Source organism: Daphnia pulex, chromosome 3 (genome assembly GCF_021134715.1).
Source record: "Daphnia pulex isolate KAP4 chromosome 3, ASM2113471v1".
NCBI lineage: Eukaryota > Metazoa > Arthropoda > Branchiopoda > Diplostraca > Daphniidae > Daphnia > Daphnia pulex.
The window spans coordinates 8,827,056-8,853,505 of NC_060019.1; the positions used below are offsets into that span (position 1 = coordinate 8,827,056).

Here is a 26,450-nt window from a genome sequence, read left to right on the forward strand (position 1 = left end):
ACTGGCGACGATGCCACAAAAGTTAAATGTCATTAATTCAGAAGTGGGCCCCCTGCAGCAATTCTTTTTGTTTTTCGCTTCAACAGAGATAATAAATTATATTATTCTGATCTTTTATTATCCGATTTGTATTATTATTAATTATGGGGTTGGGGGTGTATTTACTGAGTTGTTGGCGAGTCATTGTAAAAAATACAAACCGAAAAAAGTAAACACGTTATACAAGAGCAAAGTGGTTGGTGGTGGTGGTGAGAATGATGGGGGGGAGGGAGACAAGGGCGGGATGAGGCGATTATTTCAATTTAAAAAAATGGTGATGGAAAAAAAAAGACAAGAAAAGAAAAACAATATTTTTTTTTTCACGAAAGACATTTGACAAACTGCGCTGAAGAAAGAAGAAAAAAAAGATGAGCGACCTAAAGAAATTGTTTTTTCTTAAGAACAAAAAAATAAAAAGGGGTGTGAATTATATAATGAGAATTGATGAGAAATTGCCAAAAAGGAAGATATGCGAGAACTCATTTACTTTTTTTTTTTTTTTTTCGTGTTAAGTTTTTTTGTTTTTCTCGAATCGAATCCATCGATAATGATAACATGTCGGTTCGATGGCGGACAGACAGACAGAGGTAATAATATTTAATTAATCAATAAAAAAATCGAAACAAGAGACGAACGACTCGCACATTTTCACACACAATTTCATCTTCTTTTCCCCCCTGTTTATATCATGGATGACTGTTGCATCAATTCCATACATAATCAAAGGGGTGGAGGAACGAGACACAAGAGGAGGGTAGGTGGTAGAGAACAAACACGTGATCCATGTTTTTAGTTTCGTCTTTTCCTTTCTATTCCAGCGTGAGCCAGGAACAAAAAAAATCACCCCTCCCCGAAATCAACAACATCCGGTTCTGTCACATTTGTGGAATTTCAATGAAAATCGAAACAAGAGGAGAAAACTAAAAGGAAATCAATTAATCCTACCCCCGTCCCTCAGCAAACTCGTCTGTGTGTGTGTGTGTTTCCCCTTTTCATCTATCAAAGAAAATCATTCTTACTCGAAAGCCCAAAATTAGGAAAAATCAAACAAATTTTCAAATGGGGGGGGGAATTGAATTGCCACAAAAATAATTCAGTTAAACAAACAAACAAAACCTTCGATCGGAGAGACTAATGCACAAAAGCAGCAGCAGTAGTAATAGTAGTAATACATGTGTGTGTAGATCCTATGTGTGTGTGTGTGTGTGTGTGTATGTGGTGGAGGATAGAAAAGAGAAAGTGTTGCAGCGGAATCTGGTAAATGAAATTTGCGTGTCGTCGTCAAAAGAGTGTGAAGTAGCCAAGACGGGGCCGATATCCGGCTGGAAAGAAAAGGGGGGGAGGGGGAGTGTATCGACGACACTCCATAACCGTCATCGAAACACAGTTATTACATCATACACACCAGCGCGCACACACACACACGCTCACGATTGCAGAGGCTTGTAGCAAAGAAAAACACACAGACACTTGATATAGTTTACATCATCAAATTGTTTCGTTTCTTTTCTTCTTAGCCTTTTTCTTCAATTCATCCACTTACAGGTGACGACACCAAACCCTCCTCTTCCCTCTCTCTCTCTTTTTCTCCCTTAGAATTTGATCCTCTCGACTGGTTCCTTCTAAAGGCCAGGCTTTTCTGTTATTTTAAAAATCCGGCGAGATGGATATTCCTGGCGAGGAGGTGGCTATAAGCACATCGATGTTGAGCGGGAGCCAGTGCCGTCAGGATAAGTACAAACAAACACACAACACACACACACAAACAGGGCGATGAGGGATGGAGGGGGTAAATGGAGGAGGAAGAAAATGGGTGATTATTTAGGCGGACGGAATGGCGGTCGGAGATGATGAGATGATTGACACAAGTTTTGCACCTAACCACACAACATCTTGTTTTCCTTTTTTCTTTTTGTCCAGGCCAAAAAAAGACGACGGAGAGTCACACTTACACACGGCCACCACCAGACACGCACATTTCCTCCATCATCATCAGTTTCGTTTCGTTTTTAATTTTATCCATTTCTTCGTTTATGTGTTGGCTGCTAACAACATGTGAAGAGGAGGGAGAGTGGAGGAGGAGGGTTAAGGGCCGCACACATTTTTCCCTTTTTCTTCTTCATCCTTTCAAGTCTTTTTTATCACACGCGAGGCTCCGTGCAACAACAACAACTTGTCATAACAAATTGAAGAGATGCGGAGAAAGAGAGAGAGAGAGAGAGAAGAAGGAATACTTTTTGGGAGAGAATTTGAATGCCCCACACGCGAAACACAAAACACACACAAGTTCTCTTGATGTTTCTCTTTCTCTCTCCCTCTCTCTCGTTCAGGAGTTTTCCTTTTGGGAGAAGGGCGGAGCCGAATTTTAAATGGATGATGATGTGGGTGTGAATCGACAGGGGGCCGCCTGAATTTGGTCCCAATTGAAGAAGGAAGCGGAGGAAGAAAAAAAAAAAGCCGATCCGCAGCAACGAAAGAAGAAACACACACACACACACATATGAGAGCCGGACGAAATGCGAGCACTTGAGAAAACAGAAAAATCATCATCATTCTTTCATCTTCCTTCTCCTTTTGCGGCGTTTCCATTATTTGGTTTGACCTCACGAGAACCGAAACTGGTCGCATGCACACACCATCCCGGTCACGGTTTAGGGGCCAAAGCACACGGCGCCGAGTGCAGACTAAAAAATCATTTTCATTCGATGGATGTTGTTGGTGTTGCAAAGAGAGAGAGAGAGAGATAAAGAGAATAGTTAAGAGGTGAGGTGCACAGCAAGGTCCGCAGTGAGGCAAATCGGAAGACGTCCTCCTTTTCCTTCTCTTCCATCCCTTCATTTCAAGGATCAAAACACTTTAAGCTTTTTGCGTTAGGTTTATGTACAGCCGAGAGCTTCTCACTGCTTCCTCACGTTACGTGCTGCTGCTGCTGCTTCTACTTCATCTTCTCCCTGTGGGCAATTTTCGCTGTTGGACAGGAGAACGTCGCGAGAGAGAGAGAGAGAGAGAGAGAGAATGTGTGTCACATTTCATGAGGGAAAAGTGGTTGTAGTCGTGTGGTGGTCGTGGTAGGGGGGAAAACATAAGTGTTAAGCACGGAAGAGGGATCGATTTCGTTTCCTCTTTTTGCCCCCATCTACTTGGGTCGAGATGATTTCTTCTTCTTTCGCTTGAAGAAACAGCAACATCTGCAATTCAAAAAGGCAAGACAAATGGTCGATTAGCAGATGGAGAGGATCAGATGCAGCAGCAACGAAAAGATGCACAACATCAAACGAAACCAGGTCCCCCCCCCCACCTCATCCCAAACACACACAAAGGCTCAATTCCAGCCTCCCCATAAAAAGAAGGAACTGAACGAAAGGAAACAAAAGAAGAAAATCCTTCATCCCCACGAGTCTGGTCCCATTTGTTCTCATTTAGCGTCTTCTCTAATTGACGTGTTACACTGGTGGTGGTGCACCCAGTTGCAAAAGATCTTCCATCGCTTTCGTTCTTGTTTGATCCAGGCCAAACCCCAGCTCCAACCAGGAGGAAAAAACGGAATGAAGAAGAAAAAAGGAGAGAGAAAGAAAGAAACCTTCTCTCTCTCTCTCTCCATCGAAACGAGTCGATTACTTCCAGAGCCCCGGACAACCAGCGCATTGTTATCGTGTGCATCACATCCGACCTGTTTACCATTTCGTTCCATCGTTTATTTTTTCTTTCCTATTCCTCCTCGTCTTTCTCTTGATTCGCTCCTCCCCCATGTTCCTTGCCCAGCAACAAATCAAAAGGTTTGAAGAATATAGGAAAATAAAACCCACCCACTCAATTGAGTTGAAAGAAAGAAACAAGTAACGTTCCCCGTGTTCCATGATCTCTTGTCAGTTGAGCCCATCAAAAAAAGTCAAAAAGTGTTGCATCTAGCAACCGGCACGCAGACGAGCGCAAGTGCCACACCAAGGACAAGTCCTTAGACACGGACCCCGTCTTTTCTCCCGAGGAAGCCCCTTCATCTTGTTGGCATTCAGACGTCACAAGTTTCGTCTTCTTCTTGACGTTCTTTTCTGACGGGATTCGTCAGACAAGAAAGACACTAACAGACAAAGGAAGAAGCCAACAGTGACAACCAACAGCATACATGTATCCTCATCTGTCCCCCCTCTTTATTCTTCTTCCAGGCCCCCCTTACAATCTGACAATCTCTTTGGAAAATAAGACCCAGAGCCCACAGAGTTTGTTTGCCTCACGGACGCCCCACGAGACTAGCACCAACTCCCAACCCAAACCCAATTGAAAAGATCAAGAGATAAAAATATATATATAGGAAAAAGGATAAAAATAAAAGAAAAAAGGAAACAATATTTGCGTCAGTTCATACTTGGTCTCTTCAGCCATTTCGATTTCAGGTTGCGCCGTGATGGGGGTGTGTGAGTGGCCGGCTGGATCATCGCCGCCCAAATCTCCGTTGGTAGATGAGACCACCTGGACGGAACCGTGCCGATCGGCCGGAGTCAACGTCCCTCCTAGTAGGTTTCCTCCAGGTCCACCGGAAGTACCTGCCGAAGCAGCTGACGCCTTCACACCTTCAGCCCAACCCGTTTTAGCTGCACCAGTCGGCTGCTGAAAAGAAACCAAACAAAATCCAAAGCAAAAAACAAACAAACAAAAAGAGGAATTAAGAAAAGAACGAGATAAAACAAAATACTAATAAGGAAGCACGAAACAGAAGGGGATAATAAATAGTCTAAGGTCGCAATTACGCCAAACCGTAATTCAATTGTGTGTGTCTGCGAGTGCAATGAACAAACAAGCCAAATAAACCTATAACACGATATCTAAACGGAGAAGAGAGGAGAAAGTAGTTGTCGCTGCGATTGCAAAAAATTACACAAGCGAATAATCCAACGAGAAAGGAAAGGGAGGGAACAGGAAGGGATGCGAATCCCAATACAAATCACTGTTGTTCCACGTTTTTGTCGATTCCTTCTTCTTCGTATGTCTTTCAGGTTAATAGGGTTTTATTATGCACGAAGTTTTTGGGGACAACGACACCTTAGAAATGGCTATCTGGCTGATACACCAAGTAGAGCAAGGTTTAGAGAAAATCACCGGTAGGACTTCTGTTGGTCAAGGGACAGAGGGGATTCAGGACCAGTTTGATCAAGTCAGAATCAAAAAGCTTGGAGATTGTATAACACTAGCCCACTAGCAACCGGGTTGAAAATCGGAATAAAAGGCGTTTTTTTTTTTTTTCTTCTACTGCCACACTCAAGGATGAAAAGCTGACCTGAACAACGAGGAAGATATCATCGACATCATCCTCTTCCTCATCTTCTTCGCCATCGAAAATGTCCTGTTTAAGTGCGTTAGGTACAGGCGCAATAGGGAAAAGATAGAGTCAGAGAGAGAGAGAAACTATAAGATATTTAAAAACTACAAGACAATCCCATACATAAACAACAAGGCACAGATAGAATACTCGATGAGGTTGTGGTAGTCAAAAAATGTGAAAGTAAGAAAAGTACTACATGATCCCCCACCCCACCTGGCTCAATCCTCTCGAAAAAATACATTTTAAATACGAAAAAAACTAGTGGGAAACCGGAGTTGGAGAAAAGATGGAGTTGTTGGTTGGTAAGAGGCACACGGCAAACATGAGTGTAACTATGTGTGACCGTTAATAAAACAACCCTAAAACTCGACTAGTAAGTCGTATTTTCCGCATGAATCCTCTCGACTAAAACCAACTGCGCTGCTGCTGCTTCGGCTCATGTGGTCGGTCGACCCTGCGCTCTTTCATTCTCTCGCACGGGTAAGCTCCCACAATTAACCGGTTGCCTAGGTTCATTCCTTTGTCATTTGCTCTTAGCCCACTACCTTAGATTAGTAGCAAACACATTTCAAGTACAAGTTAACCAAACAAAAACCATCCCAAAAATAGAGACTCGGCAACGCCTTACCCGGTTTGTGGCTGGATGTCGTTCCCTGTTGGGTGATATAATCACCTCCTGGTTAGTTGACACGGATCCCACCGGAGTTGACTGTAAACACACAAAAAAGAGAAAACAACCCGTAGGAATTAGTATGATGAATAATAATAGTCGACAACAAAGAATCGATGATTCTGAACACTGGCGCTGCTACGTGGGCGCAGGTAGGCACGACATTTTTCTTTTATGAAAAGCAAATTGATGTTTTAAAAGCAGTATACGAGAGAAAGTAAGCTACAGGATGATGAGCAGACTAGTGCGAAAGAATGGCACGTCAGCAAACCTTTCCCGTGTGAGTACCATCAGACGGTGGTGCATTACGAAGGGCTCGCAATTGAGTCAGATTGGCTGGCTGTTGGATACCACCCCAGATGAATGGCGAAGCATGACAAGTTTTCATTAATATCATTCATGAATAACAGAACGTGACGTGGCGATTGAAGAGACAACAACAAAATACGGGAAAATGAACCAGACATCGTGCTTCGAATATAAATTCCCTTTTCACAATCAGTCGAAAACCAACACGAACACAACAAGCTATCGCATCTTTCCTCCATGTGTAACTTAACTAAACGAGAATACTCTCACAGCCCAAAACATAAAACCAATGGAATGGTTGTTTCAAGTGATTGATTTATTACCATGGTTTTGCCGGTCCAGTCAAACTCGTTATCGTCGATATAACCCATCCGGTCAAAGAGATCGCGGAACAGTTTACGAAGGTAATTGTAATCTGGTCGCTCGAAGAAGTCTAGCCTCCGGACATACCGTAAGTAGGTAGCAAATTCCTCTGTAAATGTGTGAGAAGAATTGATGAGAAAACGATTTAGATTCTCTTCAGACGGTTTTTTCCGTCTTCCATAATTCAGGACATCGATTGTTAGCCAGAGGGCAAGACAACACTTACCAGGGTAGCCTTCACACAGAGCCTCAATGGGAGTGGCCCTCTTTGTTTCGCCGATTTTCTGATAGCGCTCCTTCAGAGTGTCGGCTTTAAGGCCTTGCCATGGCAAACTACCACGCAAGAAATACATAAACATGTGTCCCAAAGCTTCCAAATCGTCTCGTCTGCTTTGCTCTATAGTTGGCACAAAAAATAACGATTAGACAATCATGCTTTGGTGTCTCGAACGATTAATGCTATTGGCACAACTTGGCCTCGGCAAAAAAAGAAACAGGAATGTCGAACCTTTGCCAAGATGAGTGTTGATGCTCATGTACCGAGCTGTGCCCGTCAGACTTTTGTGTTCCCGGTAAGGGATGTGTTTATTGGTGACTGCATCAATATACTCTTTTGCCAGACCAAAATCTGTGTGGAAACGGAATAAGTTGTGGGTTAGTTCAATCACCGGAAAAAGAACTTATTGCGGTTGAATTTTACCGATGATGTGGATGACTTTGTCCTTTTTATTATGACTCCGGCCGATAAGGAAGTTTTCCGGTTTTACATCACGGTAGATTAGATCGTGCCTATGCACCATCTCTATTCTATCAATCTGTTTGAAACGAGATTCCAATTTCAGATCAACGAATAACATAGAAGCACAAAAAATTAAAGATTCTTTACCAACTGCAAGGCAATCATAAGGACGTTTTTCAAAGAAAACCTCCGACCACACAAGTCGAAAAGGTCTTCCAGACTGGGACCCATGAGCTCCATGACCAGTGCACTGTACTTGCCACAAGGTCCAAAATAGTAGACTTCAGGTAAACCAGCTGAGGAATAAAAGTATTAAATGTTTTAGAAGAAACAGTCAAACAGTCTTAATTTTCTGTATTACTTGTGGTACTGCGACGCCCCATCATCCGGTAAAATCGATACTCCAGGTGAAGTTGGGGCGCCTTCGATTTAAGGGGCTCCAATTTGATGGCCACATGTTCATTGTTGTACAAATTCTTGCCTGTTAAAAAAAAGAGAATAAATCGGAATCATTTCCCGATAACAAAAAGAACCCAATGCTTTATAGCTCAAGGGAAACTATTTTGGCACTTGGAATCAAATCGATAAAAACGCTATGAGGAAAGTTTAGGATAAGCCCTTTTCTTTTCTATAGATTCTTCAAATCGTGACGTGTTTGAAATGATAAACTTGGTTGGATATTGTTAAAAGAATTATCATTTAAACTTAACTTAACTAAAGAAATGGATGGCGTACCGCAGACCAACTAACCAACCAAAAGGGAAACTGGATGAAGGACGCATACTAACCTAATCTCAATTCGCCAAAGTTACCGCAACCAATCTTTTTGCCAACCCTGAAATTGGGTCCCACCATTAACACTCCCGACGAAGAAGTCGATGCCGTAGAACTGCTACTCTGTCGAGTCCCAGCACCCCCACCTACTGCTGAGCTGGATGACTGCATTGTGCTGGGTCCAGCAAAGGCTGCGAAAGAAATTTTACATGAGACACATATTCAAACATGGAATGTGTTAGGTAAATATTACTGGTGCTTGTATTGGCAGCTAAAGATGCAGCACTGATTGCTCCAGGTGTATTCCCAAGTCCTCCAGCAGAGAGTGCAGCTGTCGCAGTAAGAGCAGCACTACTACCACCAAGATATTGTTCTGAACCAGCAGGAGTTAGTCCTCTGCCAAGACTAAGGCTGGCAGAGGTAAGGGGTTCCAACCGTAGGTTAATAATGGGCCCTTGGGCCCCTGAAGTTGCCGTGGTGGAGGCCAAACCTCCCCCACTCTTGACTCCTTTGCCACCAGCACCTCCAGAACCCAGTAATTGCGATTGGGATCCAAAATTGTTATCCTCTTCGTTGGTAAAGTCCTGGTCTGGTCGCAATTGCTGCCTTTCTGGGCAATCTGGGTGCCTGTCGCCCCACAGATCTCTCTTGCTCATAGTGGGCCAAACATTTGAGAATTTCAATTGCCTGCAACAATACAAAGATAAATGTCAGTATTATATCACTTGAATCACAACGGTAAGATGACATTTTAGTAGCACAACGTCAAAAATAGTTTTTGATGACACATAATCAACACTCACTCCTGGGCTTTTGACACAAGAGTTGTGTCTTGTGACACACATTGAAGACTGAAGACCAAGAGAGGGGAATTTTACAAATAATGGGAGATTAAAAGCCATGAAGCCCCACAACTTGTCAGCATTGCAGTTGTACTGAAGGAGCACAACAGAACCTTGGGGGACCATAGCAAAGCCTCAACCCCAAAAGGTGGAGCACATGACAGGACTCCCTAAAAGCACACTAATTAAGTACATAAAAATGAAAAATGCAGACAAACCAAAAGATAATCAACTCAATAACACACAGAGTTATTATTAGTGGGACAGAAAAAGTAAAGCCATCTCACGTCACGGGTTTAATTGGCAGCGATTCCAGAGATTTTTTTGTTAATCACCAAACAACGAAGGGGAATCACTTGTTAAATTCGGCTTTTCAAGTCAATGGATCGAAAGATTTACTTTTAGACGCCAAGAGAAAATAGAAACACGTCACACGGCCTTTTGATCAACTCGTATCACAGTCGAATTGGACTAATCTGCTCAACAATAACTGTTCTTGGTCGTTATTTCTTTTCTTGCTTTTTCCCACCAAAGACACTGGGCATACTGTAGAAATGTCATGCGGACGAAATCTCACCCACAACGACAAGCCAAAATCAAGTTATAAAAAAAACCCTAGTAGACACCACTCATCTATCCTCTCCCAACATATTGAAACCGGCCCCGTTACCCCCGGGCGAAGGCGAATACCCCACACACACACACACACATAAAGCAGCAGCCCAGTAGGGAGAAAACCACCGACTATATTTCGAGTTTTTTGATCGGTACGACGACTGTTGGGAACGACGATACTTTAACTTCCTATCAACGAAATCTTGTCAATAAAATAAATAACCTACTCTTAGTCGACGGTCAAGATGAAATCCGTCATAACTCTTAGATGTGCTCTGGTCTGATCTCTCCGCTCTCCGGCAAAAGTAATGTAAATGGCTGACTGCCTAGACGTTGCCAATTCGCCGAATAACGATGGAAGCCAGGTTAGCCAGATAAATAATAATACAAAAAAAAACCACTGTAGTTTTTTTTATTTCGTTTTTCTTTTTCAATTTTTTAATTTGAAATCCACACGACGAAATGTTTTTTTTTTACTGTTGAGATATATATATGTGTAATTTTAAGAAAGTTCCTAACTAGCGCGCATGCATAAATTGAGAAAGAAATAGGACTTTGTCAATAGAGTCATAGAAATTTGTTTTTCCTATAACTCTGAGTACAGCGTGTATTAAACACAATAACATTCATTACTTTTCAAATTATCGTATTTTTGGGTTTGTGTCACTGTTTGTGCATTTAAAACGGTAACCGCGTACGTCGGGAATGGTAAGCGATTGAGTGATGAATCTAACTGTTTTTCTAAAATGAGATTTTTGGCTGACTAGAATTATATCAGTCTGAAGAAAGTCCGAGGCTTACTCAAGCCCAAACCTGAATTTATTTGTAGTAAAACAATGCATCATTATTGAAAAGTTTAATTATTTATTTAAATGTACAGTAATTAATACCCGTAGAGTGAAATCCCAGGAGCCTGTGCAGATTGCTGTGCCATCAGGAGAAACTTTCAAACAAGAGACCCTATTCTCATGCCCATACAACATTGTGATCCTTGAACATTTAAGTGTGTCCCACACATTAACTGTGTAATCGTTGTAGCCGGCAAATAGAATTCGACCTGATAATTAGATAAAACATCAATTTTAAATTATTCTTCAAGAGGTAAAATTCATTGGCACTTACCACTAACTGAAAAGTCAACCGCATTGACACCAAATATAATACTTTCCTTGGTGTATACTGCAACTTCTCTATCTGCTCTTAAATCAAACAAGCGACACTAACAATTTAGAAACGGATGGTTAAAATGGTGGTTCTTAAATTGAAAAAGTAAAATTGCTCGTTACAGTGGCATCGTCTGAACCTGTAGCGATAGCTTCTCCACTTGGATAGAATTTGACACTATTAATATCCGCATCATGACCTTCGAATGCTTGCACTTTCTGACCAGTCCTCATGTCCCATATTAATGCAGTTCGATCACAGCCCTTTAGATGGAAAACATTTCAATCTATCATAAAATTCAACAAATTTTGAAGCCAAATTACCCCAGAAACAAATGTATTTCCAGTTTCCGATGGAGCCAAATCAATTGACATTACATCCGCACTGTGCCCATGAAAGCTCTGCAAAAGCTGTCCAGACTCGACGTCCCAAAGAGCGCACGTCGAGTCTCCGCTACCGGTAAGAATCTAAAGTTTAACAAGTGCATCGTTAGTGAGCCACTCAAAAAAGTCCTAGAAGACAAATGTGATACTTGTTGATCTGAATTTGGAAATAAACAACAAGACATGTATGAAGTGTGGGTTCCAACAGTTTTGCGCTTGTTAATTGGATCGTCTTCCATGCTCAATGGATAGACAGTGACTTTGTTGTCCAGACCCCTGTAAATAAAAATCATTGAATAAATGCTCCATTTTTATTGAGAAAGAAGACACTACTTACCCACAAGCTACCAGGTTTCCAGATGGTGCAAATGCACAAGTCATAACCCTAATATGAGGAAGCATGAGGTTATTATTATTAAGGTGTTTTGCTTGAAATGAAATACCAAGTGGTGGGCATAGTGCAAGCATGTTCCTTATTTGTGGTGAAAGCATCCCAGACGATGATTTTGCCATCCTAGAAATCTGTACTGTTAAAATAAATTCAGGGTTTCATCATACTGCATTTTACCTGGGAGGAAGACACAATGTGTCTTTTGTCGGAAGACCAGTCTGCACAAAGAACTTTAGCTTGGTGTCCTTTCAGCACTCGTCTAGGTTTTATGGATAGCTGAGCCATCCCTTCAAGACGCTGAGAAACTGTGGATACTGTTTGAAATTAGAAATAGTTAAACAGAGCTTATATCGTTATTTTGTGTTTAATTATTCATACAAGCCACGTCGTTAAGTTTTAGTCTCTCTTCGTCCAATCTCCCCTTAAGGGTTTCCATTTCCTTGAGTAAACTGTCATAGTTTTCGCCGCTAACTTCGGTAGCCATTTTCACTCACCACAGTTCCGGAACAGATTTGCTCTTTTCCCGCTTCAAAATTTTACAAGAACTCGTGATTCCTCGTGAAAAAGTACCAGAAAAGATTGGTGAAGTATTGATTGATCGAAACTAAACAACAATACAAGAGACAAACATGTAACCCCGCCCATTTGTTATCGCACAGGCGCACACACGTGTGTTAATAATCGACCCCGCCTATTCCAGAGTCAGTATAAATCTATTTTTAATAAAATATTTTAAAATCAAATTTAATTCATTCAAAAATTTTCGTACATTTTCTTCAATTTAAATTCAATATTGTTATTTTTATCATGATAATTCAATGTTTTGAGGGCTACATTTTCCCCCACCCCATTCAGATCAGATATCAGCTGTTCTTCCTGAACCGCCATTATTGCGTCGACTGAAACTTTCGTTGGATTTCGAGTTTCCCTTTGACCGCACGTTTCCATTCTCCCATCCCAGTATTCCCTTTCTCCCAGTATTCTTCGTTTACATTCACAGTGTCACAAGAGCGTTGAATAGCCATAACTTGTGATTCGAAAAAGTTGCATCTACATATTTCATCATGTCACGATTCATCTTGTGTATCTGCGTTGCTCTGCTGCAGCTTGTATCGGGTGAGAAAGTGCTATCTGTTTGTGAAAACTAAAATCATTTTGAAACCAGTGATGCATGTAAAACTATCTATCAACTGAAAGAAAAGCCATTTTGAGGTGGAACACACCTTTTAACGCATCGTATTCAAAACGTTTCGTTAAATTGAGAATTCCTCATCCCTATCATAATTAATTCAAGGGTTCTCATTTTAATTTCATCATTGTTATATGTTGCACGCTGCCGCTCTAATGTGTTATTATAATGATGACGAAATAACTCAGAAGCGTCGCTATCCGATCCGGTTTACGAAGGCGAAACCTGGGTGGAAAAGGATAGCCCTTTGAGAATTGTCTGCAAGATTCCTTTGCATGAACCCTACGTTTTGCAATGGACAAATAACAACGAGCCGCTTGATTTATCACTGGTTACTTAACCTAGCTTTTCTACTTCTTTTTATTGTAGTGGTTGGACTTACAAAGTAGTTTGTTAAAATTTTAATCCACCCTATTTCAAAGTCCTCGCAGACTTTGTAATCTCTCTTCTATTTTTCTATTTTCTACTCTGTGTCTCTGCAATGGTTTTGTGATCGATAGACCGGCGAGATAGGATATACCATTGAGGATGACTTCCTTGAGGCAGAGTCCGCCTTGGTGTCGATCTTGAGTGTCAGTAAGACTCAGCCCATGCACGCCGGTTCTTATCGTTGTAACGAATTATCTTCCCACGGGCATCTAATTCTGGTCCTCAGTGGTACACACATGTGCACAATGCATATATATCAAGTTACGCTGACGTCTATTAGTTAGAGCCTTTATGCCGACAATAGCTATGCTTCAATCCGCTAGACCTTAAGCAATTTATTGCGCTAATTCTTTTGTTTGGGCCATTTTATTATTGTTTTTCATTTTCTTGCATTATGCCGTTGTAAAATGTAACACATTTTAATCTATGGACTTTACCATAGGTGAGGTGGTTGAAACTGGGTTCAAGTATGGGCAAGCCGAGCTTATCTTGAATTGCACTCTGCCTGATGATAGTGTATCATGGTATGTTCGTTAGTTATTTTTTTCGAATTCTAATTGTAAAAATGCAATTAATTTTCTTACTGTGCAATTCAGGTTTAAAAATGGCACGAAATTGGAAGACAGGGAATCATCGCATGAAATGAGCAAATTGATAATGACCAAAGTAAATGGCGTTCACGAGTTGAAAATCACCAAACCCAAAATTGGTGATATTGGCAGTTATACTTGCGAGGGCATGGGCAAGGCTGCCACTGACTTCCGTGTGGCCAGTAAGTCAAATTAACTATTCTATTCTCGGACGAGGTAGTTTATGTAACAAATGTATTCGTTAACAGTGGAGCCAATTGTCGCAGCCATGGCCCAATCGTTCAACATTGTTGAAGGAGAGAACTTCCGCTTACCATGCCTTGTGTACGGTTATCCCACCCCAAGCATCGAATGGCTCCGAGGTTTGAATTTCAAATTTATTCGCTGTCCTTGTTTTGTAAATCTTAATTTTTCTAATGGCTGTAGAAGCCAACGAGGGTGAATGGGAGACCCTGCCCGCCGACGGTCATTTCATGTTCGAACCCAACAACGAAGAAATCGTCAACGGCACGTTGGTGATCAAAGAAATTAAAATTGAAGATCGCGATAACTACATGTGCCGCGCTTCCAACGATCTCGGCAACCACAACGGCACCACATTGATCCGTGTTATTGGTAGCTAAACATTCCTTTTCTATAACTTACCTTACATGCTTCACCTATGGGTTTGTTCTCATAGATAAATATGCCGCACTTTGGCCATTCCTGGGCATCTGCGTTGAGGTGATTGTTCTGTGTGCTGTCATCTTCGTCTGTGAAAAGCGTCGAAACAAGAAACAATTCGACGAGTCAGACAATGAGCAAAACAACACGTAAACCATTTTTGATTAGCTCTTTTTCTGGATTGTACTTAATTAACTCAAATTTTATTTAAACAGGAAACACGCTAGTAACGCAAAAGACTCTGAAGTTCGCAACCGCAAGTAAATTTAAAAAAAGACAGTGGCTTCTGCCTTGCATGTAGGATTTGTTGAAAAAAAAGACAACAACGCCATTTCGTGTGTTTTACCAGTTGTCAGAATTATCCCATAGCAATTTTCATGTTTTTTTTTTTTATTTCTTTTTGTCAGTCAGAAGAAAACGTAATCCCTGTGTAGTTTGTGCAAAGAGGTCTAAAAACTAGATTGCCGATTTTTACTCGGATACCTAAGCTATAATAATTACTAATCTCTTTTTGAAATTTAAAAACAAGTTAACTAGTTTGGCATGACTGTTATTTGGAGGGAAAGATTTAGGAGAAATGAAAAAAAAAAATTTAATTTCTTTTCAATGGTCTTCTTAAATGAAGTTTTCCTAACTTCACGTTCCTCTTTCCTCATCTTGCCCAATACCTCTTTATTCTCTCCTCTAACAGTTGTGCGATCCTAATTTAAAATGATTCAACTAGTTGGTGTTTTTTCTTAAATACACAACTCTTCTTCGATGTGATTGCATTATTAAACCTTCCGACAGCGATGCTTCAACTGATTTATGATTGGGTATTATCGAATGTTGTCTCGGTCGTGCCATCGCAATTATATCCAGATCCTTTTAACTTTGGAATGTTGGATAAATACTGTATCTGTTGGTACTGTACATGGCCATGGTACTGTAATACTGTTGGTTCGTCTGAATTTCATTTGGAAAATCATTGTAAAAATCAAGGTCCCATTATTCGGAATTCGTGTTTATTCAGTACGGGTTACAGAGCCATCTACCCGCAGACCATTAAACTGCTAGGACCTTGATTACCGAAGATTGACTACATGCAGTTTGTTGGTTTGTTTCGATATTGATAACAAATCTTTTGGGTTTATCTACATATCTTGGAAATTAAAATGTTGAACGTAACAGTAAGTGTTAGGCGAAGCCCTACAGAGAGAGCTTTTCTGCAGTTGGAAAATGTTTCAGGTGATTTATCAGTGGCAGATTTGAAGAAGGATATATTACTGAAGGCAGGACTTGACAGCCAATGTCAGCTGGGTAAATCTTCATTTAGAAAATGTGAATAGATTTATATAATTCATTATGTAATTAAATTGTATTTCTTTAGAGCTCATCTACTCCTGCAGGCCTCTAAAGGATGAAACTACGTTGAATACATTGGAAAATGTGGACATTAAAATGTTTTATGCTACCGTTGTGAAGCCAGGTAAACACTGCAAGTTATAGAGTTATTGTCTTATCTCCAAAATTAACTACATTTTTATAATAGTTGAGAAGATTCAAGCCAAAAAATTGAATGCAGTTGAACAGCATCAATTATTTTTGGCATTCAGGGCTGCAGTGACGAATCCCAATTTTCGGCAAACTCTCCAGAATTGTGCTAAACCTGAAAACATTCAGACCCTTGTGGAAACAGTGCCAGGACTGGCTGAAGATGAAATAGCTCTTTCTATGCTTCAAGATTGGGAACTGCTTTTGCACCTTGCTGATCCAAAAATTGTCCAAGTCCTTGTGGAAAAGCATCCAGCCCTTGTTGATGCCGCGAGCCGCATGATGACTTCTGTGTCAGAGTCTCTAGTCCCTGGTGGTAATCAAAGGCGAAGATCAAACAGTGCTGGCTGGCTAGCTAGATCTCTTGGTGCAGATTTAGAGGACGATATTATGGACGAAGATCAGCCGCAGCAACCCAGTACCAGTCAACCGGCTAATCGATCGGCTCAAGCAGCTATCAATAACCCTGGACTCACACCAGCTCAACTAGCCGCTGCTTTAAACTTTGCAATTGCCCAAAACAGCATTCGCCGTACGTTTAAATATTTTATTACATTTTTGTCCGGATGCCAGCTATAAACGTTTTTTTTTTTTTTAACTAAACTGTACAGAACCCTCGCCGTCAACCAGTACATCATCGCAACAACCTCAGCAACCATCTCTTTCACCAGGAGCACCTCAACAACAATCGCCTCGACTTGAGCAATCAAATTCCCGGGACAGAAGTAGTTCCAACAATGGCTTGACTCCTGAAATGTTCACTTCAGCTCTTTTGCAAGCCATGACTCAGATGGGAGGAAGACCTAACAACAGTAATACTGCATCAAGTGTGGCTAGTAGTGACACAAGTACCGTTACCACCGGAGCTGAATCTCGTCGTGGCAACGATGATGCCCGTCTGCGGGAACAGTTTGATCGCTTCCTGCCTCAGATGCGTGAGTACGGAATCACCGACGATAGCCTCAGTTTGAGAGCTTTGCAAGCTACCAATGGTGACGTCGAAGCAGCGCTGAATCTTATTTATGCCGGACTCGTTGACGATTAAATAAGACACTTTTTTTTTGATACAATATGATTTCAAAAGAAGTGAGGAAAGTGACTTTATAATCCGGTATTTTCAATACAGTTTTTTGTCTTTTTGTGGAATATACGCGCTTGTATACTTTTTTCTTTTTACTGTCTAAATAAATTCTAATAGTTGTCCTTCCCTCTACGCTAGATGGCAGCCGTGTAGTAAATATTAGTAAATATCGGTCCTAGTCGGTTTTCACAACGTCTTGAATCTTGATTTGAAACCAATTTTAATTTGTGTGGATCTAGAATTAACTTGATAATAATGGGAAAGAAATATTATTGTGGTAGATTATAATTACAATACTTTATTAAGATATATTATTTATTACTTTTAATAATAGATTATTGCGATGCTTCGTTTCCTGACGGTAAAGAAGGTCGGAAAAAACACAACCTTGGCCTCGTTCATCAGAGAATGAAAGAAGCACATTTCAAACAGTTTACAGGTAACATGACTTATTGAATGAAAGGGAAGAGAACCCCAACTTATTACTCTCAAATTGAAAATAAAAAGATTCTAGAACAAAGCTAGCTCAAGAGCTGCAGAAAACACCTTGCAGAAGATATTTGCAAGGAATCCCATGCAAGTTTGGAGATGATTGCAGGTTCTCCCATCTATTGCCACACGAAATAGATCATCTGAGATACGCAGGTGACCCCAGCCCATTTATTGTTGTGTATAAATGAACAACCACTCAATGTAGCGTATATTATATCTAGCTGAAATGGAGGAGACGGCCTGCATTAAGTTTCCGAGTCAGTTGCTGAAAAAGGATCAGCCACCAATAGATGATTTTGTGAAGAAGGTTGAACAGTTGGTGAGGGAGAAAGAAATGGCATCTGATAAATCAAGTTTATGGGCACCATTTGAAAATGTAAGTCCTGATGTTTCATGTTGATTTTGCATGATGATTTTGTAGATATATCCCCCCCCCTCTCCCCGATTATAATCTCACGAAACGTTTTGGGGAAAAGAGGAATCAAAGTTGGGAAAAAAACATTTTTTTGTCGTGTAACAAAATTTTCAGTTTTTAACTGATTTTGCGTTGCGTCCCTTTTCATCTCCTGCCGAGCATTCCGCTCTCATGTGCTGGTTAAAATACGTTCACGATGACGTTCTAGTGCAACTAGCTGTTCCTCTTTATCTTTGGGGGGAAATCAAGTCATGCGTCGAAATGTTATTATGATGCCCGAGGGGTCATAATTTCATTAAGCCACGCTATATGTAATTATGACATCAACTCAATCACGATGGAGAGTGTATGTCTTACTGCTACGTCTATTTAGTTATTAGTCGTTTGTGCCTGCTCTCCGTTGCTAAGTGCAGCCGTGATGAAAGGGGGGGACCGTCTTTTTTCTTCATCGTTGAAAATGTCAATTTCAAAAGTGAATTTTCTCCTCGTAACGGAATAGTACGTAGCTAGACATTTGCAGTAGCGGTGATATTGTTCGTTTCTGTACAGTGTACACGGAACACACAACAACGTCGTCGTCGTCGCGCTAATTTGGTCAACGTTCGCGTTGTTGTATTCCCTCGCCTGCCCACTTTGTCGTTCGGTTGCCATATAGTCTCTCTGACTCCGCATTCGCTTCTTCCCGTTGGCTTTTGATTCCAGCGCTAATGGAAATAAGGGGGGGGACTGCTGCCATCTTTGCTGCTTCCTCCTCCTATTCTCATTGTGCTGTTGCTTTGTAGCGTAAAGAGCTGAGCTAGACTACACTTGGGTAACACAGAGAGTTTGATTACAAAGGTGGGTCGGCCCTGCCCGGAATAATGGACGGACCCGAACAGCAGCAGCAGCAGCAAATATAGTTCTTCTCATATGTACGCCTTCCTTTTATCTACTAGGTACCTATTGGGTAGGCGGCGGATGGGTGGGAAGTTGTGCATTACGCAAGAAAAGCAATATGGAAATGATGGTATAGTATAACGCGTTAGATGATGATGAAAGGAGCCGGTTGTTCGCCGTATAGCAAAAGTCTCTTTTACCATTTGATCCCCAGTCAAATAGACACGGCAAATAGATATTACGTTTTCCTCCAGCAGCAGTCAGCTTCTTTCAAGATGGGGGATCTATTGAGGACGGAGCTAGATATTGACTGGGCGAGGTCAAACAAACAAACAAACAAACACAAATGTTGTATTGGAAGGCAAATAACTTGTAGAGCTATTTGGTGATTGTCCTGGCGGAACAACAACCTGCCGCCGTCGAGGGATGTCGACCTACTTTGTATAATATCTCCTTGTTCATGTCATGGGCGCAAACACTCGTCCACTCTGATACAACGACCGAGCAATTTCTTCCGCCCAAAAGTGGATGATGATTCGAGACATTTTGTTCCTATCGAAGACAAATGTCGGTCACGTGATCCACTTGTTGTTGTGGTTAAAAAAGCGATTCCTATATTGCCCTGGTCCCAACTTCCTGCTGTATTTACCGAGAACTCGAATTGATAAAACGGCTTGTCCTACATAATGGACGATGTTTCCTATATATATTCACGACTGGGATTATATAGGAAACCAACAGGAAACTATACAGTAACCTCGTGTGGACAAGTCCGACGTCGAGAACTCTTGGCTGTATTATTCATTTGTTAATTCGGGCGAAATGCGTTCAACTATCAAACGGTTGATGGCCTGGAAATCAACTCGACTTTTTAATCGAAACTAGAAAGTAGAAAGAAGAAAAAAAAAAGTGTCCAATCAAGTGAGAGCGTCGTAGCAATCAAATTCCGGGTTGAACGTTCTTTCTCGTCGTTGGTTGGCGTCCGTCCGCTCGTCGGGAATACAATATAAAACCGATCGATGAACGAGATGGTGGAAGAAGAAGGGGGGTCGGTTGATTTTATTCGCCCCACTCAGCAGTCAAAGCGGACGACGGCACTGGTAGAGATGTGTGTACTGTAGCTTTTTCCCGTTTTTCCTGCTGCTGAAGAAGCAAATCTGTTTGTGGATTGATCGAGTGAAGAGAATTGAATTCGCCCTCCTCCTGTTGGTGCTGCTGCAGCAGCAACAACTGGGCGTCCTTTATGTAGCCAAAGCTACTTAACCGGTTTATCCCATCAGCTGGCGAGCTGGCCTTGCTCAGCTCCGCGTTCGCAAGGGTTTATATACTATTTCGCTAGCTCGATCATAACCCTATTATTTCCTCTTACATATTATTAGAAATGTTGTACAGAAATAGGGGGGAGGGAGGACGACAGTCTATTTTTATCTCTTCTTCTTTATTCCCCCTCACTTTTGAATTATATGATATTCTTTTTTTTTTAAGAAATCTGCCTCTAGGAGATATTATATATGGTCTCGGATGATTAGGATGCGCCAGACTATATAGTATATTTTTCTTCTTCTTCTTTTGGGGGATTTTGTATTCATCCGTTTTCAATTATCTTTATGTGCTCAGCAGTGTGCGGCGCGTTGGTGCTGCTCACGTATACGAGACGTGTCGTCCTGCTTCCGCAACTTCAATTATATTCCCGGCGTCCAATCCCCTTGCTCGTTTATGTACAGCCAAAACCTATAACAACCAGCAACCCAATTTTCCCCTCAGTTCATCCCCAAATCTCTCTCTCTCTCTTCTCCGACTATACACAGAGAGAGAGACACACACCCACCTCATAATAGCCTGCAGCCTCCTGTGCGCGCGTATTACTATATAGTGGCCCGTCTTATCCTCTTGAAGGCACCCGAGAAATCGTCACGAGTCGGAACCTCCGAAACAGATTTCCGGAGATGTTGGGAAAATGGAAAATGGTCGCGGGTTGTCGTGGATGTTGCATCAGCGCAGCAAGTGTCCGTCTCTTGTTGTGTCTGTCCATCATCCGGTCGATCCGCATCAAACCCGCCAGCCATCAACTCTCTCTCCCCCCTGCTCGGTTCACGTAGATAACCCGGGCACCACCTTCTCCTTACCCCCATAGGGCGAAATGGCCGTACACAACAACAACAACAATAATGAGGTGAAATTTCGGGCGGAATTGAGGGATCATAAAGAGCAGTTGCCTTGTGTATTCACGGAGGAGACTGGGTTGTGAGTCAACATTTGCGAATGATAGAAACGGTCCGATAATGGAAAATGGGTGGCAGTTTCTAGACAAGTCAATTAAATCAAGGTTAATATTGGCATTGATAAACGCGCGGCACATTTGAAATGAGTTGGATGATATAGCCGGGCCTAGGGGTTGGAGGCTGCTGTTACTGACGTCCTTCCTCATTTTGAAGCGTCGCGCGTTGGAGAGAGAATCGCAAGGAGCGATAGAGAGAGAGAGAGAGAGTTGATGATGGAGCCTGCGCTTTATATAATAGGGAAAAACCCCTCCCGGTTGCGCCTTGCACGTTCTAGCAGCAGCAGCAGCCCCGTTGGCTTTTGTGAATACCCACCCCCCGTCGAGATCAAACAACTTATTGCCGGGACTGCTTCTGCTCCTGCCGTGTAATTATAAGCTAATAGTCGGGAGAGCATCTAATACAATAGAGTCAAGTGCACAGCACATACGTACGCGCATAGATAGTTGATGCAGCTCTCAATATCTGTGCGGCTCCGGTGCGATAGATAAAGTGGCGCGGTTTGATAATGAAACGGGCGCGGCACAGATGGGTCAGACAAGTTCCCCTCACATCATCTTAATAGGTCGAAGAGTACAATGAAAACCTTGGCCGCCGACGTCTCGGGACGGCGACCGACCCCACCAACTTGCTGGGCTGGGCTGCCGCTTTGGCAGACGCGTTTCCCCACGTCGAGATCAGCAAGATCGATACCAACAAAAATTGAGCTTGTTTCGTCTCCTCTCCCTTGGCAGGATCTTTTTTTTATTATTACTTTTTTAAAACTCAAACAAAGAATCAAACTGTAGAGAAAGAAACACGCCCGACCGGCTGTGTGTGTGTCTACATCTAAAAATCTTGAGCCAATATTGGCTTTTTCTTGAATCGAATTCACCTACTTTGTATTTTATGTGTATCGACAGAGAGGATATATGTAGCCAGAACGACTGTGAGTTTTCCTCCGTCTCCTAGATACATGCTGCACTTGCCTTTATAGCCTTTCTATATTTCACAGCAGGATCAACAGACAAATGTCAATATGCTGCTCCCATATGTAACTCTAAATGTGCTGTACGCAAAGATTCTTTTTCTTTCCATTCGCTACTAAACTAGATAGTATCTGCTTTGATTGATTTTTATTCCCCCCAGTTTGATGCAATTCATTTTGGAATTTAAAAAAATGGGAGGGAGCTGTGCAAATAGAAGCACCGGGCGAGCCAATTTTCAAATCATAATTTGGAAAACCGGTTGTTTTGATTGATGCGACGAACGATCACCGAGAGGAACGTGTTAAGGGGCTGGAAAGGGGTGGGTCATATTGTTGTGACAGCCAGCGCAGCAAACTCATAATGCAAATATACGCAGCAGCTAGACGGGGAGAGAGATGAACGGAAGTTGTAGTAGTAGTAGTATTAGATGATGACGCGATCAAGTCGTCGGCTGTTGATGACTGATGAGTTTGATGGAGAGGCCAGTCTCAGTTTACCGTTGCGTCTATTGTGCGGTCGACTCGATTGTTTGTTGGCACCGTAGATTTTCTAACGATTGTCATCCGGTTATAATCACGATTAAATTCTATTCACTTTCCCGTAAAAGTGATAGCAATTGGGGGGAAAAAAGTGCGTGACAAATCAACTAGTTGGAGCAATACTAACCTGGGAATATAATAAGACGCCTTATACGCCATATACTAGACACAGCCGGCCGTGTATTAATGACGCAAACGTCTCGACTCCAATAAAAACAGCCGTCTAGAGATCCGTAGATCCTTAATTGATAAGAGCCCATCTTCTAATATTATCGCAACAACATCGTCGTACAACAACACGAATTGGCCTTGTTATTCCACTACTGCGCAACAATTTCTCCCGAGATCCTCATTTGTAGATGTAAAAAGATTAACGGCGATCCTTTTTGAAACGAAAAAAGTTGTCCCCCCCCCCTTCGCCGAAATAATTATAAGCCTGTTTGAATGAAAATTGGGAGGGGAATAATATCTAATGGAAGTCGACACATCCAGGTCATCATCATCATTAACGTGTATAGAGCTATACCAACATATTCTGTTGTCATTTGGGGGGGAGAGAGAGTTGTTACCTGACGTCTGCTGGTGTGTAAAGGGAGGATACAGTAGACTAGAGAGTCTCGATTGCCTATCGCGGATGAGAGTTGAGGTGCATGTCATAAAACGAGGTGGCGGGATCACATAAACAAACGTTATCCACACCCATCCGGATGCTGTTGTGCATTGCCCAGGTCGAGCGTTGGGGGGGAGCTCAATTGATATGCGTGTGATACTTTCTCTCTCACCCACTGCACAACTCGGTTGATGATGGTTAACTAAGCCACGGATGATCACAGCCCAATCCAGCAGGAATCCATCCATTCTTCTTCTTCATTCTGTCCGGCTGTGTCCCCAACCGAAAATTAAAAAAAGGGAGAACCATGACAACGTTTCGTACAGTTGACTTCCGGGCGGACCAGCGAATCCCACACCCATGCCCATTTCTTATTTCCATTTTTTTAAAAATTTTTTCCTCATTTTTTCCTGGACTGGCCATTGATTCAACTCATCCATCCACGTCTTTTATTTCACACATAGTCCACGCAACAAACGTATATCCCCCCCCCCCCTCTCTCCTGTACTATACTGTATTATTATTCAATTGATGTGCCAATAGTATTGTAGACTATATTCCGGACAATCTGAGCGAATAGCTGGATGACAATAATATGCGGAAGACGTGTGTGTGCGTAATTCGTCCCCACTGCGCACGGCAATTTCACCCGGACTGTTTGAAAATCACTTTGGGGTTTTATTCATTTTCCGTTTGCAGCAAGAGTCTCTGCTGGTCATGTTACGGCACTTTGTGTGCTCGATCCCGCGTCCACCCGTGTACTACTATATTTATGGCTATTTAATCGGATTGTCCGGTGACAGCCTGATCGACCAGCCAGTCGTGTACATATAGGACAGATTGAACCCGTGCGGAGTATATTATTATTATTCCCCCCCGCAGCTGAGGGGGGAAACGGTTTCCACGATATATTTCACTCGCCAATGTTGCACAGATACGTAGTAGTACAGGAGGATCTGGTCTGCTACGTTTTAACACGTAAGAGGTTAACTAACCCCTTTTTTTTTGAGGGTGTCTCTTTTTTTTTTTCATTTCGGTCGCATGTGGGGAACGCGTGCGTGACCCATTTCATTACGTTACATTCCGGCACAACTCACCGGTGACACTATGCACGAACCAAAAAAAAAATAAAAAGAGGAGCATCTGAGGAGTGAGACAAACGGCACACACAGGAGGTGGTGGGACCCCCGAAAATCCTCGTACACGTTTTCCCTCCTCCCGCCTTTTATCGTCTCGATGATATCGATCCAACGCGCCCAGAGAACCTGTAACATCTTTTCTCATGTAAACCACACGTCGACTACTACTTTGCTCTTGCCTGGCTCTATTTATAGGTGCACGTCATAAACGAGGAGAAGATGGAAGAATTGAAATCTACGTCGTGATGATCTGTGAAGTTGGAATATTGGCAATGACTAATAGAACGCAGGTTAGTGGTGGTTATATTTAAAAATAATGATCAGTCAACATAATCTCTAAACAGTTTGGCTAGGATTGGAGGTGGACCGGCTATTCTGGAAGGATGGCGCATTCGATTCTAACCGCGTCCGAGTTCATTCTGCGCGACTAGCGAAAAGGCATATCAGGAGCCGAGTCTGTCATTCGAGCGCTCCATTTCTTAGCTGCACTATAGTACTACTACCCTATAGTACTACTACGCAGCGGCGGAGTGAACATGAGGAGCTACTAGGAGCCTGTAGCGCCTGCTGCAGTCGTTGCCGCGGTCTATCCTATTACCCTCAACGCTAGTTCCTTGGCGTATTGATCGACGAACCACCATCATCTCAGGAGCTTGAGCAGCCTCCCGTTTTTCTTCTCTCCCGGTCGTGGTGCCACACGCTCACACAAAGACAAGAGACGCTCGGGCGCCGGCTCCTGGCTGCTCCTGGCTGCTCCTGGCTCCTGGCTGCTCCTGGCTGCTGCTCTGGAGATGCACCTTAGACTTTTATTTTATTTCATTTTTTTAAAGAAAAATAAACAAACTGTAATAGAGTTTTTTGGTTGGTTGTTTGCACCACGTCTCTTTGATATTGTCTTGTTATTAGCATCCGCATTGTGCTGGCCCAGCTGGAGCGCGGTGTAGGGGGGGGGGGGGGGGGACGAATGATATCAAAAGGAATTCACGCTCTTAATGAACCGTGTGCGTCATCCGACATAATGAAGCCGCCAGACCCTGGGCCTGTCTTCACCTGTGCAGCACAGTCGAATAATAGAAAGAAAAACAGAAAAAAAGTTCCACCGAAATGATGGCGGGGCATACACGGAACCTCCTTCTTCTGCTGTTGACGCAATACTACTATTCGCCACCGTCTTATTATGTCATTCAATCGGCAAATCGATTACAAGGTGCGCATTACATTTAAAAAAAGTTGTTTCCCGCCTTTGATCGAATACAAATCAGGTCCACGTCCAATCAAATATTTCGACCACCTTCCTTTTATAGATCACCGGCTGGGTGTTGTGTAATTCATCAACGTCTCTCTCCTCTTCTGTATATAATATGCGGAGAATAAGAGTAATTGTTATTCGGTGGGTGCAACAGCCCAGGAGCAGCAACAGCAGCAGCTGGACACGCTCGAAAACTCTGTGATGTCTGACGAATGATTTTTTCGCATCGCAGAATGGGGGGGCAGCGTTCGAATAATGCCCGTCAGATCGCGTAATATGAAAAAGGCCCGGCTTTTTTCATCATCACGCAGCGCCGTGACCAATCGCCCATCTTATACGCCTGGACACGTCGTGGACAAATCTGAAATGATTCTCTTTCCAAAACACCTTGACCAGGTTTGATTATATGTCGAGAGCCGCGCAACACATCAGCTTAATTACAAATCGTGATTGGCCATCGCTTTTGTGATGGACGTGAGCCGCTTATTTGGAGAGAGATGAACTGGGCCAAACAAACTGCGATCCGATTGCCGGGGGGTTTCATTAAAAAATGAAAGAAAAGAAATCGAAGGGGAGGAAAAGAAAACTGTCGAGAGGGAAATGAAAACAAAAGGAAATCAAAATGTTTTTGAAAAAATAAAAAGTAAAAAAAAAAGTTGGTGGGTGGGAGGAAACAAAAGAGACACAAGAGGAGATTGAGGAAAAAGGAGGGGTGGCATATCCAGGAGCAACAGGAACAACACGGAGAGGAGGGGAGAAGGAAAAAAAAGAGAGGATGTATAGAAGAGGAAG

At 42.3% G+C, this 26,450-nt stretch overlaps 4 protein-coding genes across 17 annotated transcripts; 2 read left to right on the plus strand and 2 right to left on the minus strand.

The window, feature by feature from the left end:
- Window positions 1–96: 96 nt before the first annotated feature.
- LOC124191263 (casein kinase I-like) lies at window positions 97–10,008 on the minus strand. 10 transcript variants are annotated; one of them, XM_046584369.1, is made up of 14 exons: window positions 9,896–10,008; window positions 8,465–8,898; window positions 8,226–8,402; window positions 7,799–7,918; window positions 7,585–7,733; window positions 7,399–7,513; window positions 7,207–7,326; window positions 6,925–7,095; window positions 6,659–6,807; window positions 6,298–6,366; window positions 5,985–6,065; window positions 5,312–5,377; window positions 4,403–4,641; window positions 97–3,227 (listed from the first exon to the last, which is right to left on the minus strand). In XM_046584369.1, the coding sequence occupies exons 2-14, from the start codon at window positions 8,865–8,867 to the stop codon at window positions 3,176–3,178; spliced, it is 1,911 nt and encodes a 636-aa protein (XP_046440325.1). In that variant the 5' UTR covers window positions 8,868–8,898; window positions 9,896–10,008; the 3' UTR covers window positions 97–3,175. The 10 variants fall into 10 exon arrangements, with proteins under 10 accessions (XP_046440325.1, XP_046440326.1, XP_046440328.1 ...); XM_046584370.1 differs by having other exon boundaries at window positions 9,341–9,964; XM_046584372.1 differs by lacking the exon at window positions 9,896–10,008 and adding an exon at window positions 9,453–9,882.
- A 212-nt stretch (window positions 10,009–10,220) lies between these two features.
- Window positions 10,221–12,274, minus strand: LOC124191264 (guanine nucleotide-binding protein subunit beta-5-like). The gene is made up of 10 exons (XM_046584380.1): window positions 11,985–12,274; window positions 11,784–11,920; window positions 11,659–11,729; window positions 11,553–11,600; window positions 11,365–11,491; window positions 11,156–11,299; window positions 10,955–11,095; window positions 10,791–10,887; window positions 10,559–10,725; window positions 10,221–10,481 (listed from the first exon to the last, which is right to left on the minus strand). The coding sequence occupies exons 1-10, from the start codon at window positions 12,088–12,090 to the stop codon at window positions 10,470–10,472; spliced, it is 1,050 nt and encodes a 349-aa protein (XP_046440336.1). The 5' UTR covers window positions 12,091–12,274; the 3' UTR covers window positions 10,221–10,469.
- A 517-nt stretch (window positions 12,275–12,791) lies between these two features.
- LOC124191266 lies at window positions 12,792–17,175 on the plus strand. Its single transcript, XM_046584386.1, has 12 exons — window positions 12,792–13,126; window positions 13,296–13,452; window positions 13,667–13,748; window positions 13,821–13,996; window positions 14,063–14,176; window positions 14,241–14,429; window positions 14,494–14,626; window positions 14,693–14,737; window positions 15,652–15,776; window positions 15,847–15,945; window positions 16,009–16,542; window positions 16,622–17,175. Exons 2-12 carry the CDS (start codon window positions 13,386–13,388, stop codon window positions 17,053–17,055), a joined length of 1,998 nt encoding a protein of 665 aa, XP_046440342.1. The 5' UTR covers window positions 12,792–13,126; window positions 13,296–13,385; the 3' UTR covers window positions 17,056–17,175.
- A 69-nt stretch (window positions 17,176–17,244) lies between these two features.
- LOC124191265 (zinc finger matrin-type protein 5-like) lies at window positions 17,245–25,263 on the plus strand. 5 transcript variants are annotated; one of them, XM_046584383.1, is made up of 6 exons: window positions 17,248–17,368; window positions 17,426–17,530; window positions 17,599–17,736; window positions 17,805–17,959; window positions 24,605–24,699; window positions 24,763–25,263. In XM_046584383.1, exons 1-5 carry the CDS (start codon window positions 17,347–17,349, stop codon window positions 24,653–24,655), a joined length of 471 nt encoding a protein of 156 aa, XP_046440339.1. In that variant the 5' UTR covers window positions 17,248–17,346; the 3' UTR covers window positions 24,656–24,699; window positions 24,763–25,263. The 5 variants fall into 5 exon arrangements, with proteins under 5 accessions (XP_046440337.1, XP_046440339.1, XP_046440341.1 ...); XM_046584382.1 differs by having other exon boundaries at window positions 17,249–17,368; window positions 24,754–25,263; XM_046584381.1 differs by lacking the exons at window positions 24,605–24,699; window positions 24,763–25,263 and adding an exon at window positions 24,281–24,399 and having other exon boundaries at window positions 17,245–17,368.
- The last annotated feature ends 1,187 nt before the right edge of the window (window positions 25,264–26,450 follow it).